General features: G+C 49.1%; 1 protein-coding gene across 1 annotated transcript in view; it reads right to left on the bottom strand.

Annotated features, from left to right (window-relative positions):
* LOC117880099 (dedicator of cytokinesis protein 3-like) overlaps positions 1 to 22,550 on the bottom strand; it is a 252,869-nt gene that overhangs the window by 36,743 nt on the left and 193,576 nt on the right. Inside the window, exon 4 of the mRNA XM_034775833.1 lies at positions 15,100 to 15,155. Within this exon, the coding sequence (XP_034631724.1) occupies positions 15,100 to 15,155 (56 nt within the window). The remainder of the gene's footprint in view (positions 1 to 15,099; positions 15,156 to 22,550) is intronic.

The following is a 22,550-nucleotide window of genomic DNA, read 5'->3' as shown; positions in this document are numbered from 1 at the left end:
ATCCCCACCAGCTCTTTGGCTATAGGTTTAGAGGCCGTGTTCCGCAGGGGCACGGCTTCTGGGTAGCGAGTAGCATAGTCCAAAACAACAAGTATATATTGGTGGCCCCGAGCCGTCTTTTCCAGGGGTCCCACTAGGTCCATGGCTATTCGCTCGAAGGGGACCTCTATGATGGGAAGGGGTACTAAAGGTGCCCTCAAGTGGGGACGGGGACTGTGCAGCTGACACTCCGGGCAGGAGGCACAGTAGCTCCGCACTTCTTCATGTACTCCGGGCCAGAAGAACCGTTGTAGGACTCGTGCCAGGGTCTTCTCTACCCCCAAATGCCCGCCCAAAAGAGGACTATGAGCCAGACTTAATATAGCGTTCTGGTGTTTTTGAGGTACTAGGATCTGCTGTACCTTCTGCCCCTGTACTGGTGCAACCCGGTATAAGAGATCCTTCTTCATTATGAAGTAGGGTCCTGGTCCCTGGGTTTTCCCTTCCACGGGGACTCCATCTATTTCAGTCACCTCCTTCCTAATGTTGTCATACCTTGGGTCTTCTGCCTGGTCCCGTCCAAAATTTCCTCTCCCGGGGCTAATCTGCCCAAGATCTAGGGGCCCAGTCTCTGTTGCCTCTTCTGGTTCAGAAGCATTAGGGTGGGGGTCAGACTCAGGTGCTTCTCCCTCCTGCGTGGCCTCCTTTTCCGCTGCGTGGGTCCACCTACCTACAAGAGTGACCCTCTGGCTTTGGGTCAGTATTCGGGTTCCCAAGGCCTTAGCTGCCCTTCTTTCCCTTCTTTGTCTTTCTACCCTGTCTGGGAGTGGAGAACAAATCTGGGGATATTTCAGAGAAGGTTGGGGGTTGACAGCCTGCTGTGGATGCCTCACCAATTTTAGGGTCCCCATCTTTCTCCAATCCCCCTACTGGGAGTAAGTTTCCAAACCGTGGGAAGTCCCTCCCTATGAGCACCGAGTATGGGAGTTTAGGGACTACACCTGCTGCTACCTCAGTAGTGTTCCCTTGGATCTCGATTTTTACTGGGATGGTGGGGTAGTAACTAACTGTCCCATGGACACATGTTATCCCTGTACATTTAGCCTGCAGCAGCTGACTACGCTTCATGGGCTTCCCTGAGATAAGCGTGATAGAACTCCCCCAATCAACCAGTGCCGTGGTCCCTACCCCATTTAGTTTCACTGGTCTGGTATACATATGTGGGGTTAGTGAGACCCCCCACAAGGTGGATTAGGGAACATGGATCTGCCCAGTTCCCCAGGTTACACTGTATAGGCTCCTCAGCATTGGGACACTGTGCAGTTACGTGTCCCCACTCCCCGCAGGCATAACATCTGTATGGAGCCCTAGGCGTTCCCCGGTCTCTTGGTTTGGGCAGTCTAACATCACGATCCTCTTCTCTCTCAGTGCTCCGACTCTTTGTGGCCTCTGATGGGCCTTCAGCCTCTCTCTTTTTCCACCTGGGCCCTCCTGGTTGCCTAGTCACCCGAACTTTAGGGCTTGGTGCTGCTAGTTTTACCCGGGGTGCCTCTTCCTTAACTGGTCGGGTCAGCTCCCTCGCTGTCCTTCGCCTCTCTACCAGGGCGACAACCTCGTCATAGGTGGAGGGTTCGTTCTGGCTTACCCAAGCAGGAAGGTCTGGTGGTAGTCCCCTCATGTATCGGTCGATGACCAGAACCGCTAGTATCTCTTCCGGACTGCAGGACTCTGTTTGCAACCACTTTCGTGTGAGATGGATGAGGTCATACAATTGGGACCGCAGGGTTTTGTCTTCCTGGTACCTCCAACCGTGATACTGCTGGGTCCGCACTGCTGTTGTTACCCCAGATCTGGCCAGGATCTCTGCTTTCAGCTGGGGGTAGTCTGCCGCAGCCTCTTCAGGCAGATCATGGTAGGCCTTCTGGGCCTCCCCACACAGGAATGGGGCAAGGATGCCAGACCATTGATCTCGAGGCCAGGCCTCCTGTAGGGCTGTCCTCTCAAAGGCCAGAAGGTATGCGGTGGTTGGTGCACACAGCAATCAACAAATGTCAGCAAAGACTGATAAAATTGTTAATGCCAGATGAAGGTGTGAGATGACCAGGTAGTCTCCTCACAAATTTCTGAGGCAGATGCTTATGCCCTACGAGCCAAGAAGTTGTCACACCTCTTATTTGATGGCATTTAACAATTTTGGATGTGGCCATTTGGCCTAGTCATTATAGTGGAGTGGCAGCTTTCCTACAGATAAAGTGGAGAGTGGCTTACTGTTTAAAAGATGACTATATTAAGTACTCTAAAATCTACATGCTGGTTCGGTTTGTCTTGCAGTTTGCCATAAATCATAGGGGTGCAAGGAGCACAGGGTTAGTGGTACAATTATGAGGTCATTTGAGAGAGGGGGTTTCGAGATACAGCTCCACCCAAAAAATGTGTTTATAAAACATGGTTCTTATAACTTTCTTTATACACACCTGGAGCTAAAACTATAGCTCTGTTCCCCCCAAATTGGTATCATCCCTTTGAATTTATTTTAGCTATTGATCAGCAACCATTGCCCCCTTTGAGGAAGTAATAGTGAAAAGATACTGAGGACAGAATTTGTTACTCCAACATGGAGTAAACAGACTAACTAAGAGAGCGAAATGTACACGATGACACACTATGGCCACTGAAACTGAGCTATAATGAAGTACTATACGTTTGAGCTCTACCCTTGGCAGCTTTCATGGAATGTGCTCAAAAATCAACATGCACACCTGATTTTTAGATTTTATTTATTTTATTTATTTATTTTTACTTTAGAAGTATTGTCAAGGAAATTAGCTGTGATTAAAAACAGGGGAGATGAAAGACTAGTAAACAAGGTAATGCAGTCATGACTCATGTTTAAGGCTAAGATTTTGTCACGGATATTTTTAGTAAAAGTCTTGGACAGGTCATGGTCAATAATGAAAAATTCATGGAAGCCTGTGACCTGTCTCTAACTTTTACTAAAAATATCCATGACAAAATGAGGCCCCATTGGCAGCTGTGGGCAGGCTGGGAGCTCCAGGGTCCCCTCCACTGGCAGCTCCAAGCTGTAGGCATCCCCCACCTGCCTCCTGGGGTCCCCTCTGTCACCCGCGGCAGCGGGGGTATCCCACAGCTCCCTGCCTTCGCAGGCGGCACAGAACCCTGCAGCTCCCAGCCAGCGCTGGCTGAAGTCATGGTGGTCTTTGGAAGTCACAAAATCCATGACTTCCGTGACCTCCACAACTAAATTGCAGCCTTATTCCTGTTCAACCATCTCCTATGTGAGGTCAAAGCAAAGAAGTCACTGGGTCAACTCGTCAAGGGGTTAAATGATACATAGCCCTTCTAACATGAACTGCTCATAACATTTTCAGATTCTCATAACTTTTTGGTGCAGAGTTGGAAAAAGAGGGAGAATTTCAGGGTGTGTTGGTGCACAACACTGTAAATCCATACCTCCTTGTAGTGGGGCAGCTGCCGCAGAACAGGGATTAAAAGCAGCCCTGGAGACAGCTGTGGCTGGGATAAGCAGTGAGAGCAGCTGAGGGAGTAGCTGATCACGGGTGTGGTCAGCTCAATCAGGGCCCAGCTGGCCCTGATAAGAGGGCTGGGAGCCAGGAGCTGAAGGAGTCTCACTCCAGCATTGGAGTGGGAAGGGCTAGCTGCCTGGGAGCAAGGTACCTGAAGCAAAGCAGTGCTGGGGAAAAGGGCAAGGGGAGCTCCAGCCTGGTAAACCCCCAGGCTGCAGGCTTTGTTGAAGGCCTACAAAGGTACTAGGGCTACAAAGGTGTAGCCTGGGGTTAGGCAGAGGCAGCTGGTCCGACCCCCTTGCCAATGGTGAGTGGCCATTAGAGACTGCAGTTTGCCCCAGTGAGAGGGGGCTAGATGATGACTGGCAGTAGCCACTGAGGCAAGGTAGGTATAGTGGGTTGGGCGTTCCCCTGGGAGGGGAGACCCAGAGTGAGGGGGTACTGTTGGGACAGAACCCCAAGGTAAAGGGACACCAGGGTCCAAGAGGGACACGGGGTCTGAGGCAGGCGAGCCACCGTCCCACAGAGGGCACTCTGGAGCTGGAGTTGAGCTAATTCCCAAGACGACCAGCAGGAGGCGCCGTGCTGGTGAGTCTTCGACTTTGCTACACTCCTCCATTTCTGTCCTCCTCTTCAAAGCTTGCCCTCACTGACGCCATTTCATACCTTGCACCATTCATGCATCTTCTGCCTATCTCCTGTGAACAGCCGAGTGCTGAAAGGGGTCATGGAATTCACCGTGAGGAAAAGACCACATAGTTATCATGACCGCCTCCCCCTGAATCACTGGCACCTCATAGGAACTCTCCCCATTTTCCTCCTGCTGTGGTGTAGCCTGAAAGAAACTGCCAGTTCTGCAGGGGGAGATGAAGCACAGTGGCATTTTACTTGGCTTTGCCCGCACAGGAGACTCCATATGGAGAAGACAAAGGAGCAAAATCTCTGTATCTGAGAACTCATGTACAAGGGACCCACAATTGGGGACTAAAGAGTAGACTTTCATCCAGCACAGTGCTTGTAGCTTCCAGCTGGCTTGTCTCTTACCAGTAGAGGATCCAAAATGGCATCTCAGCATGATACACTAGCTGTTTCTTTGGTCTGAGTCAAGGAATGATGGGGGCACCTAGAAGGGGAGGAGCTGGGAACAAAAATTCCTGTATCCTAATTGGACACCATGTGTCTGATGGACCAAGTACACAAACACCCATCTATCTGTACCAATGGTGATCATGACAAGGTAAATAATAATGTGCATAACTCTGCACTGGCTTTTGTATGAACTCCTTGAAAACGTTTCCTAAAGACTTTTTTTGGAAAATGGTTTGCAAGCTTCTTTCATTGCTGACAAGAAAGAACATTCTGCTAGATTAACTCTAACCTTCAAGTATGTGGTTGAATTTAAAGAGAGTGCATAACAGGATTACAGTTAAACCATTTAAGCATCATGGCTCAGATTCCTATACGCTTGCATTCTTGTCTACACTTTCAATGAAATGTCATGTTGTGTCTGTCTAAATTTTAAATTGGTCAAATGTTCTGCTGTACAATTTAATAAAGGTCTTTACTGGTCTACTTTATTACATCATGAACTTTTTTTTTTTAACCTGTAAATTGCATTTCTTCAATGGACAAGGTCAGACTCTAAATAGATAGGTTTTCATCTATGTCACACTTGAACAAACATGAGTGACTAATGTTTAAATTCCAATGCAGGTTGTCTTGAGGCTCCCTTTAGCTTCCCCAGCCTTGAATGACAGAATGTTTCTAATGAAATACACTTACAAGTTGGGCATTGAAAGAAACTAAGCTAAAATAAAACTGGGTACAAAAAGAAATAGTTCTCACTAAACATTAGTTTAAAGGGAATTTTTATCCAGAAACTGTGAATTATGATATACTGTCTCTGTCTTTAGATATTGTCAGGATTCCCTCCAAGAATCTACTTTCTACTTGGTTTACAGATGTTTACCAGAAACAGGGCACTAATAATAAGTGATAATTATGGGTACTGGATCAGTTAGTGTGCATATTTGTTACACGTTTTTTTTAAAAATCCATGCTACATTAAATATTATACAAAAACCCTAGAGATATTAAACTGGATGCCTTTTACAGTTTTAAAACTAAATTATTAATTTGCAAATAAGCATTAAAGCAGTAACAACTAAGGATTATAAGAGACTTGCAGCCTCCCTGAGGGGGAGAAAAAAACACAGATAGGAATTCAATGTACTATATATATTATATTCCATCCTAAAAGTACATTAAAAGAACATTAAGATAGCAATATCAAGCCTTCAAAAGTTAGAAAATGCCACTATTAAGGCTACCCATACAATCTTAATTCTGTCCCATTGTAACTATGTATTACAATAAAATCTTTAATTACACACTCACGTAGGACCCCTGCCTTCTTCAGTGAATGGGTACTGTGATAGACCCAGGCCAGTTGGGTACAACAAAGTAGTCGAAGGCAGATATACTGGCCACTGGATTAACAGTTTTCTGTTCCCTGACCGACCAGAGCAGGGGCTGCTGTAGGTTAATGAGAACACCTGACTCCAATTAACCTGCAAAGAGTCAGGTGAGTCCATTAAGGTAATGTGAACACCTGACTCTAATTAAGGCCCCTTTGATACTATAAAAGGGCTCACTCCAGTCAGGCTGGGGAGAGCCAGGTAGCCAGAGGAGAGGAAGTGCGACTGAAGAGGTGGTTAATGAAGATACCCTCAAACCATCGGTAAGGGAGCCTGTAGCGGGGCGCCTTGGCTCCCAGGCGCCCCTGGAGGGGACGAGCCAGAACAGCCGCCAGAGTGGGCGGAGCCACCGCGGCCTGTCCCCGCCCCCCGGATGTCAGGGGGCGGGACAGGAAGTAGAAAGGCCAGGCCACAGCGCTCAGTAGCTGGCCGGCAGCGGGAGAGGACAGACGCTGGTGCCCGAGCTCCCGCGGACCTGAGCCTGCCGAGAGCCCGGTATCCTGAGGAGGACTGACCGAGCCTGCCGAGAGCCCGGTATCCTGAGGAGCGGGCTGAGCTTCCCCCCGCCGAGGGCCCGGAGGGAGCGACAGACCTACCTGCTGCTCGGGGCCTGGAGGAGCCCATGATCTGCGACCCAGCAGACGGAACTCAAGGGGAACAGGTACCCATGGAGGAGGAGATAGGAAGTGGCCCGGGGATAGCAGACCCCGAACCCAAGTCAGTGTGTTGCGGTCAGGATCCCCACTGACTGCGCGGCAGACGGACTGCTGCGGATAGGGCCCCGGGCTGGAACACAGTGGAGTGGGTGGGCCTGTGTTCCCCCCTGCCAGCCCGTGCCGGGTGGCAGTCTCTCCTCCTCCTTGTCCAAGGGGCCTGGGCTGCTGACTGACTATTGGTTTGCTGCCCCGCCCTGACCCAGGGCCGGAGCTGTTAATTGTGTGCTCAGCCCCTGCATAAGGGCCTGAGCTCTGAACTGCCAATTGTGTGCTCAGCCCCTCCATAAGGGCCTGAGCTCTGAACTGCCAATTGTGAGCTCAACCCCTGCCCAAAGGTCTGGGCCCTGACTGCTATTAGTTTTGTAGGCGCCCAGGAGCCCCTGGAGGGGACGAGCCCCACCCCGGAACTACTACAGAGCCCTAAGGTAAGGGAGAAGCAGGAGAGCTGTGGGGAAGTCGCCCAGGGAAATGTAGCAACTCTGGCAGTGAAAGGTTGGCTGCCAACAGCTGCTACCATTAGGTCCCTGGGCTGGAATCTGGAGTAGAGGGCGGGCCCGGGTTCCCCCCAACCTGCCACTACAGAAACACCTCCTGGGAAGGAAGACCGGCCCCTGTCAGGACAGGAGGCTAAACAGTTCTGAAATAAGCCCTAGAGACAACAGGGACTGTGGGAGTTCTCTTGCCAACCTTCTTGCTGGCTTATGATGAAAAGGGCTCAGTAGACTGTAACCCTGGACCTAGAGAGAGAAGGGCTACGTGGAGGGTCGCAGTGAGCCACTGAGGCTAGCATAAACCGGCTAGAAGTGCGGGACCCATGGGGACAAGGTTGGAACTCTGCCACAGTACTTATTCAACACTTTTTAGTCTCCATATTCAATGTATGGTCCCAGGCCTTATTCAACAGATACTATCCAAATCCTGCACCAAACACAAAATTATTAATTTACGAATGGGCATTTCTGTAGTATTCTCATCACAGTAACTGAGTGCTTCTCAAATATTAATGAATTTGTCTTTGCAACACCTCTGTGAGATTAGATAGTATAATCATCTACATTTTACAGATGAGAAACTGAGGCACAAGATGATTAAGGCTAGAACTGTCAAAACTGTCCAGTAATATTGGGCATCCAACTACAGTCAACTAAGGCCTGATTTTTCAAAAGCACTTAGCACTTTAGAGCACTTTATATGTTCAAAGAACAACTCCAATCAACTTCAGTTGCAATTGTGAGTGCTCAACAATTGTGTAAATCTGGCCCCAGATGTCTCTGACACAAAGGCCCACTGGTGGTTTACTACTCTGTGTTAGCAACTCTTGTCAGACCTGACATACTCACTACATCTAACACACTGTTGTCATGATAGATACCCAAAACATGGTATGCAATATCTCACTGGAAAACTACTAACTCACTGATCATTAATATTATTGCATGGTGTATGTATGAGGCATGTGCAAAGTTATAAATATGTACTAGAATTCTGTTATTAAAATGTGTTTGTCAAACAATGCACAATCCCAATCTGTTTTAGACAAAAGAATGTGTATATGCTTGTCTGACCAGCTTTGTCTCTTCCTGATGACCATGCAAATACGTTTACATATAAGCTAACAAGGAGGGGGAAGATAGTGTGTCATCTATACCGCACTAGGAGAGACCAACTTAATCTGAGAATACATTTCAAAGGTTTACTGGTCTATAAAGACAGGGAGTCTAAACTTCAAATGATAAGCAATTAAATATACTAATTTTATACAAAATAAAAGTGCATCAATTAAGGTCTTTTAAGAAAGCCTGTGACGCAATGGTGATTCATATCATGGTGAAATGTACACATTAACACTATATGAGGAGTTATGGATACTCACTGATATTATGCTTCAAAGTCTGTGACCAAACACAAGGGAAAAACTAGTTTTCTCCTCCACAGGAGGGATCTGTCTCCAATGTAAATTAAACATTATGGAATCAAAACAATGGAAGCCCTTTTTACATAGGAATCCGCAGAGGAATGGAAAGTCAACAGGAAGGGAAGAACAGCAGGAAGCCTTCCTTTCTTTTGTAACCGTGTCAAAGAACTTTGGGAGACATCAGAAGAAACAGAAAGCCATTTTAGTATGCATTACTGGGCAGATACAAGAAGCCAGAACTCTTGTACATCTAAGAAAAGTGAATCCTTCAACTAACGAGATTGAAGTCTCTGGGAACTGAATTTAGATGAGAAATCTGTTTAGGCAAAGACTAACTTGCTGAAATTAAGTTTCAGTCTTAAAAGCGTATTTTTACTTTTTGTTTGTAGCCCTTTATTCCTTATATTTGGTATCGCTTAATTCTAGATCTTTTTGCTAAATAAACTTTTACTATAAACCAATTCAGTGCACCAGTTCAGCGAACAGGCTGCAGTATATTATGTCTTATAAAAAGCACCAAACTTAATAACTATTATGAATGTTTCAGGAGAGGGCTGGACACTGCAGGGAGATATCTCTGGGGAACCCAGGTGTTCGGGTTCACTGTTTGTTACCTGCAAGGCAAGCTTTGAACTAGCAGAATCCTGAAGGATAAGGCCCCATTGTCATGGAGGGACATGGTGAGAAAGGAACCCACCACCCACCTTAACCCTAAGTAAACTAGACTTAAGATAACCAAAAGTAAAAATGAAATAACTATTTACAATTATTTAAAGATAAATGTCAAGTGAAAGAATAGAATACAGACACACGAGTATTTCATCCCAGACCATGAGCTGTAGAAAAGGAACTGAAGAGGTGGTTGGTCCACAATGCCATCTATGCCAGCGGTTTTCAACATGAGGAGGCATGTAGGCACAGATTAACAGACACTGCTACTGAAGAACTTTTGGTCCCAAGTGAACAGAGTGCACGCACACCATACAGAGAATACCCAGAGGGACCAATACTCGAAAAAGAACAACCGTGGAACCTTTTAGAGGTATTGATGTGAAGCCTCTCTAAATAAGGATTTTAAAGAGCAATGAATTATCATGACTGATGGGAAAGAAGTGAGAACTCATCTTAGAACTGCCTAGCTATCCCTCCTTTGGGGGGAGGGATAGCTCAGTGGTTTGAGCATTGGTCTGCTAAACCCAGGGTTGTGAGTTCAATCCTTAAGGGGGCCACTTGGGGATCTGGGGCAAAATCAGTACTTGGTCCTTCTAGTGAAGGCAGGGGGCTGGACTCGATGACCTTTCAAGGTCCCTTCCAGTTCTAGGAGATGGGATATCTCCATTAATTATTATTAGCTCCAAACCATACGCACAATGAATTAGGACAGTTCTCAAACTTTAGCAACCTGAGGACCCCCATTTTGATTTTAAAATTTTCCGACTCCCAAGTCCCCCCGCTCAGCCCCATGCTCCGTCCCCACTCCGCCCCTCCCCCAAGACCCCACCCCTGCTCCTCCTCTTCTCGCTCCCTCCCCCAAGCACGCCCCATCCCTGCGCCTCCTGCACGCTGCTGAACGCTGGAGTTGATCAACAAGGCCGGCAGACCCAGACATGATTCCACCCCTCCTCTGAGCGCACCCCATCCCTGCTCCTCCCCCTCTTTCCCAGCACCTCCTGCACGCCGCTGAACAGCTGTTCTCTGGCATGCAGGAGGTGCTGGTAAGGAAGGGGAGGAGTTTATCAGCGGGGCCCGCGGACACCCTGGGGTACTCCAGTTTGAGAACCGCTTAACTAGGATATGAGTGAACTGGTTTGGAATGCAGGAATAGGATCCCTCCCTCTATCAGATCCTTCCTACATCTCCCACAGTATCTTCCTGGCTGGCTGGGAGGAATTCTGATGATTAAGGAGTGTGCAATGCAGAGGTATAAATTCAGAAAAATTGTGATGTTCAGTGCCTCAAGATTTTGGTGCTCAATTTGAATCTCTTTTCAGAAAGTGCTGAGCACCTGCCCTCTGAAATCAGGCCCTTTTATAATGTCTCAAATTGGTCACTGAAAACTTGGAAGCACCCCAAATCACTAGACACTTCTAAAAATCTTGGCCAAGATTTCCACAGCACACCTAACACTAAGGCTCAGATCCTCAAAGGTATTTAGGCACCTAATTCCCATTGAAATAAGTGGAAGTTAGGTGCCTAAATATCTTTTGAGGATATAGGCCTCAATCTCTTACATCTCTGTATTACTATAAGGTTTTAGATTATACGATGGCACAACATCTATACACAATCAAAATGCTACAAACAATATAGGCATCCAGAATGAAAGAAAAGTGATACCATAGCGCAACCATTCCATCATGATTAAGACATTTTAGTGGTTGTCGTCCTGGGTTTGTAATGCTTATTTTCGGGATAATTACAACATTATTTGAATTTTTTTACCCCATGTTACCTGATGTGCATTCTCATCTTTCACTTTAGTTTAATATAGGTTTTTGTCTGTGAATAGTAACTAGATCCCTACTCTTGGATCTCAACTCCCTAGCACAAGAAAGGCTGGAACTCCCCTAGATATCAAAGATATTTGGCCTTCTGAAATCACCTGCCAATACCTCAGTGCCTTCTAGAACATGCTACTTTTATAGTCCTTTCTGAACACAGCTAAGGAGCCCACCTATGCGACTGCAGCCATTTAGGTTAGTTCCAGATCTCTGTTGCTCTTATTACTGGCTTTGTTTTGGACAGTGTTTCTGTATCCCTTGATTGTTTTGCCCTGCACTCCTACAGTTCCTCAATATGTCAGAAAAACAACAAGGAGTCTGGTGGCACCTTAAAGACTAAGATTTATTTGGGCATAAGCTTTCGTGGGTAAAAACCTCACTTCTTCGGATGCATATAGTGAAAGTTACAGATGCAGGCATTATATACTGACACATGGAGAGCAGGGAGTTACTTTGCAAGTGGAGAACCAGTGTTGACAGGGCCAATTCAATCAGGGTGGATGTAGTCCACTCCAATAATAGATGAGGAGGTGTCAATTCCAGGAGAGGAAAAGCTGCTTCTGTAATGAGCCAGCCACTCCCAGTCCCTATTCAAGCCCAGATTAATGGTGTTAAATTTGTAAATGAATTTTAGTTCTGCTGTTTCTCTTTGAAGTCTGTTTCTGAAGTTTTTTTGTTCAGTGATAGTGACTTTTAAATCTGTAATAGAATGACCAGGGAGATTGAAGTGTTCACTTAATGGCTTATGTATATTACCATTCCTGATGTCCGATTTGTGTCCATTTATTCTTTTGCGGAGGGACTGTCTGGTTTGGCCAATGTACATGGCAGAGGGGGTGTTTCTGTGGTATGGTGTGTAGTTAAATTAAACACCACCCTATACCGGAAACCTACTGACCGCTATACGTACCTACATGCCTCCAGCTTCCATCCAAGACACATCACACAATCCATTGTCTACAGCCAAGCCCTAAGATACAACCGAATTTGCTCCAACCCCTCAGACAGAGACAAACACCTACAAGATCTTTATCAAGCATTTGTAAAACTACAATACCCACCTGGGGAAGTGAGGAAACAGATTGACAGAGCAAGACGGGTACCCAGAAATCACCTACTACAGGACAGGCCCAACAAGGACAATAACAGAACACCACTAGCCATCACATACAGCCCCCAGCTAAAACCTCTCCAGCGCATTATCCATGATCTACAACCTATCCTGGAAAATGATCCCTCACTCTCACAGACCTTGGGAGGCAGACCAGTCCCCGCTTACAGACAATCCCCCAACCTGAAGCAAATACTCACCAGCAACTACACACCACACCACAGAATCACCAACGCAGGAACCAATCCCTGTAGCAAACCTCGTTGCCTACTCTGTCCCCATATCTACTCTGGCGACACCATCAGAGGACTCAACCACATCAGCCATACCATCAAGGGCTCATTCACCTGCACATCCACTAATGTTATATATGCCATCATGTGCCAGCAATGCCCCTCTGCCATGTACATTGGCCAAACCGGACAGTCCCTCCGCAAAAGAATAAATGGACACAAATCGGCCATCAGGAATGGTAACATACATAAGCCAGTAAGTGAACACTTCAGTCTCCCTGGTCATTCTATTACAGATTTAAAAGTCACTATCATTGAACAAAAAAACTTCAGAAACAGACTTCAAAGAGAAACAGCAGAACTAACATTCATTTGCAAATTTAACACCATTAATCTGGGCTTGAATAGGGACTGGGAGTGGCTGGCTCATTACAGAAGCAGCTTTTCCTCTCCTAGAATTGACACCTCCTCATCTATTATTGGGAGTGGACTACATCCACCCTGATTGAATTGGCCCTGTCAACACTGATTCTCCTCTTGCAAAGTAACTCCCTGCTCTCCATGTGTTAGTATATAATGCTTGCATCTGTAACTTTCACTCTATGCATCCGAAGAAGTGAGGTTTTTACCCACGAAAGCTTATGCCCAAATAAATCTTAGTCTTTAAGGTGCCACCAGACTCCTTGTTGTTTTTGTAGATACAGACTAACACGGCTACCCCCTGATACCTGTCAATATGCCAGAGCAGTTCTTCACAGCAATGATCTCCTTCAGCATCGTTGTAGCTCAGTCTTAGTTGCTAACACCTCATGGAAGCAAGGAGATGTTGCCTTCAATGGTTCATACACCGATTTTGCTGCTTTATGGGTCACTGATCTCATTGTTTCCTTTAAAAGTTTATATTCCTTTGGTACATAACACCACCTCAACGCTTCCCCCAATGCACAGAGTTTTTTCAGCCTGTAATGGTTCAATGGCCTGATACTTATCTTGAAGTGTCAAGTCCCCCTTCTAAGTTATTAGTGTAGTTACTTTCTCTTGAAACATGTTATGTCAACAAAATATTGCATGAAAGGGGTCACAGAACAGCAAGGCCTTCTGTTCCCAAGTTTTGACTGTGTACAGCTAATAATTTTAAAAGATATGTGCTGAGTTATTGTATATTAATATCACACTCTGCTCTTAGGTGACAATACCTAGACTTCATCATCAGCACACTCTTTTACACACACAAAGTAAAATTTTCAAAAGTGCCTGCCTAAGTCCCTTTTGAAAAAAACAGGGACTTTGGCTCTTTGATGCTTTTGAAAATTATACTCCTAGTTCAATTTTCAAAAGTAATTTAAGCACTTAGGAGGCTAAGAATCATTAAAAGTAACTGAAGTTCTGATCATAGCAAAATAAGAGGTGTTGGCTACATATCTGTGCTCCCTTAGCATACTATAATCAATAAAACAGTGGGCCCAGGTATGTTAGAGAACAGTGAGCAGGGAGTGTGAATGGTTTCTTAAAAGGGTACATATCACTGATGACATCATCCATATGTTACTTTTCCAGTGCACAACCAGAGGAGTGTAAACACAGTCATTTTTCTTCTTCCAATATTAAAAATACAAGTGTGACATTTGATAAATGGAGAACAGAACCCCAGAGAATGACATTTGATTGTCAAGGTTCAAAGAGTATCATTAGGGCCCTACCAAATTTACAGTCCATTTTGATCAATTTCACTCTCATAGGATTTAAAAAATCATAAATGTCATGATTTCAGCTATTTAAATCTGAAATTTCATGGTGTTGTAATTGTAGGGGTCCTGACCCAAAAAGGAGTGGAGGCGGGGTGGTCATAAGGTTATTGTACAGGGGGTTACGGTACTGCTACTCTTACTTCTGCACTGCTGCAGATGGCGGCAGTGCTGCCTTCAGAGCAGGGCAGCTGGAGAGCAGCAGCTGCTGGCTGGAAGCCCAGATCTGAAGGCAGAGCCACTGCCAGCAACAGCGCAGAAGTAAGGATGGCATGGTATGGTATTGACACTATTATTTCTGCGCTGCTGCCTGCAGAGCTGCGCCCTCAGTCAGCAGCCCCCACTCTCCAGCCACCCAGCTCTGAAGGCAGCAAAGCAGAAGTGAGGGTGGCATGGTATGGTATTGCAACCCTTACTTCTGCGTTGCTGATGGCGGGGCACTGCCTTCAGAGCTGGACTCCCTGCAAACAGCTGCTGCTCTCCAGCCACCCAGCTCTGCAGGCCGTGTAGAAGTAACGGTGGCAATACCGCAAGCCCTCTAAAATAACCTTCCAACCTCCCTGCAACTCCCTTTTGGGTCAGGGCCCCCAATTTGGGAAAGGCTGGTCTCCCCGTGAAATCAGTATAGTATAGAATAAAAGCATAAAAAAGACCGGATTTCAAAGGGGTAGACCAGATTTCATAGTCCGGGACACGTTTTTCATAACCGTGAATTTGGTAGAGCCATAAGTATCATACACAACAAAAAAGAAAAATTAATAAATTTTGTAGGAAAGTTTTTGACAATATCCCTTCAAAATTCCAAAGAGATCATTTCTCAGATTCTCTCCATTTACACAAATGAGGCAACTTCTTAATAATCAAGAAAAATACTCACCCTCTGTTACTGACGATTGCCTTTTTCAAGTGAATATAGTTAGCAGGAAAGATCCCCTGCAAGAGAGAATAATAATTCTACTTGTCAGAAAAATACAATCATAGCTTTGAACAGTTTTCATTGTAACAAAATTAGCAAACATTTGATAACTGCCAACTTTCCAATTTCACCTATAGTGCGAAACAAGCTATCACTGTCAAAATCAATATTCAAATTATAGTCACATCACATGGCTTCAACTTATCTCAGAATAGGACAGTATGTTGATTTGACAATTATGTAAGTCATATAACCTTTCATTTTTGAAAAAAAAATACTTGTGTGACAAAAATATCACAGCAAACAGATCAAAACATCTGAAAGCTCTATAACTCTAAAAAGCAACTTTAAAAAATCATTAATTTTCTGGTTTGAAATAGAATACTGGGCTCCAACAATACTTTTTCCTCTTTCCTCTTAGAGTTTTAATTTTTGCTGTTGAGTTAATTCAAAGAATATTTACACTGTTATCTATTGTGGTTTCTCTGACTGTCAAATTATGGACTTAATCCTCAGAATTAAACTGTTTTCCATCACACTCCACACCTAAAAATGTATCATACCTCTTTTTATCCTCTGATCTTGACACTTTAAGGCTAAACTTTGTGATTGTATAGATTACAGATGATGCAGAATGCTGTTGCCAGGATAAAGAACAGTTACCTGTTCCGTAACTGGCGTTCTTCGAGATGTGTTGCTCAGGTGTATTCCACAGTAGGTGTGCGTGCTCGCCACATGCACTGGTGCCGGAAGTTTTTCCCTTAGCAGTACCCGTAGTGGGGGAGCACCACTGCAACCCCTGGAGTGGCGCCTGTATATTGCGCCATAAGGGGGGGTGCGTGCTCCCCCCACCCTCAGTTCCTTCTTGCCAGACAACTCCAACAGAGGGGAAGGAGGGCGGGATGTGGAATACACCTGAGCAACACATCTCGAAGAATGCCAGTTAAAGAACAGGTAACTGTCCTTTCTTCTTCGAGTTATTGCTCATGTGTATTCCACAGTAGGTGACTCCAAGCTATACCTGACGGAGGTGGGAGGATTTTAAGGGTTACCCAGGCGGAGCACCCCCCTACCAAACCTGGCGTCATCCCGCATTTGGGAGACGATCGCATAATGCAAAGCAAAGGTGTGAACAGAGGACCAAGTAGCAGCCCTTCAGATGTCCTGAATAGGGACATGAGCCACATAGGCAGCTGACGAGGCCTGAGCTCTCGTCGAATGAGCCTTCACTATAGGCAGCGGGGGAACCCCTGACAGGTCGTAACACGTGCGTATGCACGAGGTGATCCAGCGGGAAATCCGCTGGGTGGAAACCGGTCACCCCCTCATGCGCTCAGCCAATGCAATAAACAGCTGAGGGGATTTCCGAAATGGCCTGGTTCTGTCCAGGTAAAAGGCCAGTGCTCTGCGCACATCTAGCATGTGCAGGCGTTGGTCCTCATTAGAGGAATGGGGCTTAGGACAGAGGACCGGGAGGAAAATGTCCTGCTCTATGTGAAAAGCCGAGACTACCTTCGGCAGGAAAGCCAGATGTGGGCGGAGCTGGACCTTATCCCTATCGAAGACCGTGTATGGGGGCTCAGATGTCAGTGCCCTGAGCTCCGAGACCCAGCGGGCTGAGGTGATAGCCACCAGGAACGCCATTTTCCATGATAAATGGGACCAAGAACATGTGGCCAAGGGCTCAAAGGGAGGCCCTGTGAGGTGGGAAAGCACCAGGTTCAGGTCCCAGAGCGGAACCGGGGGTCTAGGGTCCGGAAAGGCCCAATCCAGACCTTTTAGGAACCGGGATGTCATGTGGTGTGAAAACACCGAGTGGCCCTGCATCGGAGGGTGGAAGGCCGAGACGGCCGCTAAGTGCACCCTGAACGAGGAGGGTGCCAGCCCTTGGGTTCTAAGGGCGAGGAGGTAATCAAGGATGAACTGGAGAGGTGCTGAGGAGGGGGAAGCACCCTTCTCCCTCGCCCATCTAGAGAACCGATACCATTTCGCTAAGTAGGTTCTACGTGTGGATGATTTCCTGCTCTCGAGCAGGACCTGTCCAACCCTCTCAGAACACCACCTTCTTCCTCGTTCAACCATGGAGCAGCCACGCTGTCAAGTGGAGGGCGGCCAGGTTGGGATGGAGGAGACGACCTCCCTCCTGGGAGAGGAGGTCCGGTCAAAGAGGCAGCCTGTGCGGGGGGGGGGGGGGGGTAACGGACAGCTGCAGGAGTGTCTCGTACCAATGTTGACGGGCCCAATCCAGGGCTATGAGGATAATCCGTGCCCCGAATGCCTTCACCTTCTGTAGGACCCTGCCTATCAGGGGGAAGGGCGGAAAGGCGTACAGCAGGGGGCCCGACCACATTAACAAAAATGCGTCAGATATCGACCCCTCACCCTGTCCCGCCCTGGAGCAGAATTGCGGGCATAGGCGATTCTGGGTGGTGGCGAACAGATCTACCTGGGGAATGCCCCAGTGTAGGAAGAGCTTCCTGGCCTCCTTCCTGTGTAGCAACCACTCGTGTTGTTGGGAGAAAAACCTGCTCAGGTGATCCGCAAGCGTATTGCAGTTGCCGGGCAGGTGAAAAGCCCTCAGGTGGATGTCGTGGGCTATACAAAACTCCCACAGGAGCTGGGCTTCCTGGCACAAAGCCGCTGAACGAGTACCCCCTTGTCTGTTGATATAGTATATCGCGGTCGTATTGTCCGTGAGGACTCTGACTGCCTTCCCTCCCAGGTGGTGGCGGAAGGCCCCGCACGCCAGGCGTACCGCCCTGAGTTCCCTGACGTTTACGTGCAGGGACAATTCCGAGGGCGACCACCTGTCCTGTGTTCGGAAGTTTCCCACATGGGCTCCCCATCCCATGTCTGACGTGTCCGATACCAGATCTAGCAAGGGAGGGGGCTCCCGGAAGAGGATGCCCTGGAGCATGTTGCCCGGGAGAGACCACCATTGTAGGTCGGCAACTATATGGGGGGGGGGGCAGCGTGACTACCTTGTCCAGGCCGTTCCTGGCCTGGGAGTACTGGGAGGCCAGCCAAAGATGGAGGGGCCACATCCTGAACCTGGCATGTCACACCACGAAGGTGCAGGCTGCCATATGGCCTAGGATCTGAAGGCACATTCCTGCTGTCACAGGGAAGGCCGTGACTGAGGCTATGAGACTTCTGAGCATCTCGAACCTGTCCCGGGGAAGGGAGGCCATGACCCCCGAGAGTCTAACAGTGCCCCATGAAATGTATGCACTGAACCGGGACTAACGTGGATTTCTCCTCGTTTACCACTAGGCCTACCCTCGTGTAGGTGTCTAGCAGGAATTGCACCTGAGCCTGCATCTGGGACCGAGACGTGCCCTTGAGCAGCCAGTCATCCAGGTAGGGGAAGATCTGCAGCCCGTTCCTCCTGAGGTGGGCTGCGACCACCGCTATACATTTGGTGAAAACCCTGGGGGCCATAGAAAGACCAAAGGGGAGGACTGTGAACTGGTAATGGTCTGTCCCCACCAGGAAGCGCCTGTGGCCCTGGACAATATGGATGTGGAAATACGCATCCTGGAGGTCCAGGGCTGCGAACCAATCTCCTGGGTCCAGGGACGGGACAATAGAGACCATCCGAAATTTGCATCGAACCAGAAACTGGTTGAGATTCCACAGGTCGAGGATAGGCCTGAGCCCGCCTTTTGCCTTCGGGATCAGGAAATAGTGGGAGTAAAACCCCTTGCCCCGAAACTCCTGAGGTACCCTCTCCACTGCGCACAGGGTGAGGAGGCGCGACACCTCCTGACTTAATACAAGGGTGTGCTCCGGATCCCCTGGGACATCCCGGGGCGGAGGGTGGTTGGTGGGGTGGAAACAAACTGCAGCCTGTACCCCTCAGAGATGGTACTGAGGACCCACCGGTCCGACGTTATGTGGGGCCAATGTACCCTGAAGGCAGATAAACTGTTGCCAAAAACCAGCTTTATTAACTGGGAGGGGGGTTCCCTGGCAACAGGCCCAGTGACTCCCCACAAACAGTCAAAACCGCCTCTTGCCCTGCCTCTTGCCCTTCAAGGTGCCGGAGCGTGGGGCTGACCGAGACTGACACTGAGACCTGCGTCTCTAGTCTCTAGGCCTCTTGAGTGGGGGCTTGTATCTGCCCCGTGCCGGGGGAGCCGAAGGCTGCGGTCTAGGCTTGTCCTTGGTCAGTGGGACATACAGACCGAGTGTCTGCAGGATGGTGCGGGAGTCCTTCATCCCGTGCAGACGGGTGTCTGTCTGGTCTGCAAACAATGCTTTGCCATCAAAGGCAGGTCCTGCACCAGAGCCTGGGACTCTACCAACAGCCCTGAGAGGGAAAAACAAGACGCCTGTCTCATGGAGATCGCCGTGGCCATGGAACGAGCCGCCGTGTTAGCTGCGTCCGAGGCCGCCTGGAGAGCTGCCTTTGCTACCGCTGCACCCTCATCGAGCAGCACCCTAAACTCTTTCTTGTCCTGCTCTTGGAGGGAGGGTTCAAACTTTAGCAACGAAACCCACAAGTTAAAGTCAAAGCTACTCAGGAGGGTTTGGTGGCTTGCTACCCTGAGTTGGAAACTGGCTGAGGAATAAACCTTTTTGCCAAACGTTTCCAGTCTCCTGGCCTCCTTATCCTTAGGAGTCAGTGCGGATTGACCGTGCTGCTCACGGTGGTTGACCGACTCCACCACCAAGAGTTTGGGGTGGGTGTAAAGATACCCGTGCCCTTTTGTTGGCATGAAGTATTTACGTTCTGCCTTCTTGGAGATAGGTGGAAGCGAGGCCCGGGTTTGTCATAGGCCCATGGAGATGTTTACCACCCCCTGGTGAAGTGGCAATGCCATGCGGCTCAGTGCCGAGGAGGAGAGGACATTGAATTGATTGTCTGATGGTTCCTCCATCTCCTCCGCCTGCAGCTGTAGATTGGCAGCTACACGTCGGAGGAGGTTCTGGTGCGCCCTGAAATCCTCTTGGGAAGGAGGAGGCGGTACCGCTATGGGCTCATCCGGCAGGGGGACTGGGACGGCCCTTAGAGCATCAGGCAGTGCCGGTAGGCCACACTCCGTGTCAGGGTCCGGTTGTGATGCCGGCAGCGTGGCATCCAAGGACTGCCCTCGGTGCCGAGGTGGGGACGCAGAGTGGGCTTGGGATGCCCAAGCCACCCAGCAGGGCCTCTGCAGTGCGGGTGCCTGGGGCCACGGTGCCCACTGACACCACTGTCCTTGCCAGGATGCCCCTTGCCACTGCGCTGCCTGGGGTCCCACCAGGGTTATCTGCTCCTGGGGCATGGTGCGGCCTGGGGAGGGGCGGCTAGGAGCCGAGGTGGAGGTGGCCGAGGATCATACGGAGCCATAGGAGTGACTCGACCAGTGCCGTCCACGTTGGGTCCTGCCCCGGGATTTTGACCTCAATGACGAGTAAGAGTACACTTCGGAGGTCGTATCCCTGGAGTCCCTTCGGTGACTCCGGGCGCGACGCTGCGGTGCTGGTGAGTGCCGGGATGCACTCTGAACATGGTGATCATTGCGATATGGTCGGCGGTGCCGTCGGCGTCGAGATCCGCTCTCACTCGATGCGGAGCGTCGATGCTTCCCATGTTGATGCCTGCTGCCTCTTCGGGTCAAGGACGACTCAGGTGACTCGCTCCCAGGTGACCCCGACAATGGACCCCAAAAGTGTCCAGTCTCCTGGCATCCTTGTCCTTGGGGGTTGGTGCGGGCTGGCCGCGTCTTTCACAGTGGTTGACGGACTCCTCCACCAGTGAGCTCGGGGTACGGTGAGTGTACAAATACTCATGCCCCTTTGTTGGCACAAAGTATTTCTGCTCTGCCTCCTTGGAAATGGGCGGCAGAGAGGCTGGCATTTGTGATAGTCCAATAGAAATGTTGGCTACCCCTTGGTGAAGAGGTAGGGCCACACGGCCCGGTGCCGAGGAAGTCAGGACATTAAACAAATTCTCTGATGGCTCCTCCATCTCCTCCGCCTGGAGCTGGAGATTGGTGGCTACACCCCAGAGGAGCTCCTGATAAGCCTTGAAATCCTCCTGAGAAGGAGGGGGCGGTGCCGCTATGGATTCGTCCGGTGCCGAGGAAACGACCAGAACAGCCCCTAAGTCTTCGGGCAGTGCCGGTAGGCTGCACTCTGTGTCCGGGTCCGGGCGCGGTGCCGGTGGTTCGGCACCCGAGGACTGCTCTCAGTACCGAGGCGGGGACGCTGAGGGCGCTTGGGATGCCCCAGCCATGGAGCGGGGCCTCGGCAGTCCGGGCACCTGGGGCCACAGTGCCCATTGGCACCACTGTCCTTGCCATGGTGCCCCTTGCCACTGAGCCATCTGAGGTCCTACCATGGTTACATGTTCCTGGGGGACGGTGTGGCCCGGGGAGGGACGGCTGGGAGCCGAGGCGAAAGTCACCGAGGAGCACACGGTGCCGTAGGAGTGGCTCGACCGGTCCCGTCTATGTCAGGTCCGGCTCCGGGATTTAGACCTCGACGATGATGAGACATACACATCGGAGATGCTATCTCTGGAGTCCCAACGGTGATCGCGGCTACAACGCCTCAGTGCCGGTGACTATTGGGATGCACTCTGAGCATGACATGCACCGTGGTACGATCGGCAGTGCCGATGGCGTCAAGACCTGCTATCACTGCGGCTGGACGAGGAGAATCAACACTTTCTGTCCCGGCGCCTGTGGCCCCTGTGGGCAAAGGAAGACTCCGGCGACTCGCTCCCAGGCGACCCCGACAACGGAGTGGAGGTCAGTCGCGGGCTTCGGGAACGCCCCAGCACCTCGACCACAAGGTGCTGGGGTCCCGATCTGGCCGGTGAGGGCTGGTGGACACCCAACGGCGGCTTCCCTCAGGACCGGGGCCCCAACTCAGGCGGCCCGCTCAGTACTGGCATGACGAGGATGTAGCGTGCTGCCTTGTGACGTTATTGACATAAACTGGGACCGTATAGATCATTGTTGCAACCAAGGTCCTGTAGTGGCACCCAAATCTGGTATAAAGGGGGTCAAATGGGGTGTCTAGGACAAGGTTATGGTTTACTGGTTATGATTATGCTGTCTATATGTGTGTATCAGTGTTGTAGTTGAAGTTATGAATATTGGCTCTATACTGTCTGTATGGCAAACTTATGCTATGCTTCTGGGTGACATCCCAGACAAGCTGAGATTAGCTCTGCCTAGCCTGCTTGATGGCCCATTAAGGACCATCAGCTATACAATGGACCCATTGAGAGAAGGCAGATACGCCTTGTAACTCAGCAAAGTATGCAGGGACTGGCCCATGTGACTCCAGACTCCATTTTGCTGTAATTTTCCACAGTAAGACCAAAGAGGTGTTCTTACACCTGGGAAAGACTATATAAGGCTGATGCCTCATCTCCATCTTGTCTTCAATCCTGCTTCTTACCTCTGGAGGAACTT

Source organism: Trachemys scripta, chromosome 7, assembly GCF_013100865.1.
Source record: "Trachemys scripta elegans isolate TJP31775 chromosome 7, CAS_Tse_1.0, whole genome shotgun sequence".
NCBI lineage: Eukaryota > Metazoa > Chordata > Testudines > Emydidae > Trachemys > Trachemys scripta.
Note: the sequence above shows the minus strand (reverse complement) of the source record. Positions and strands in the feature narration are given on the sequence as shown.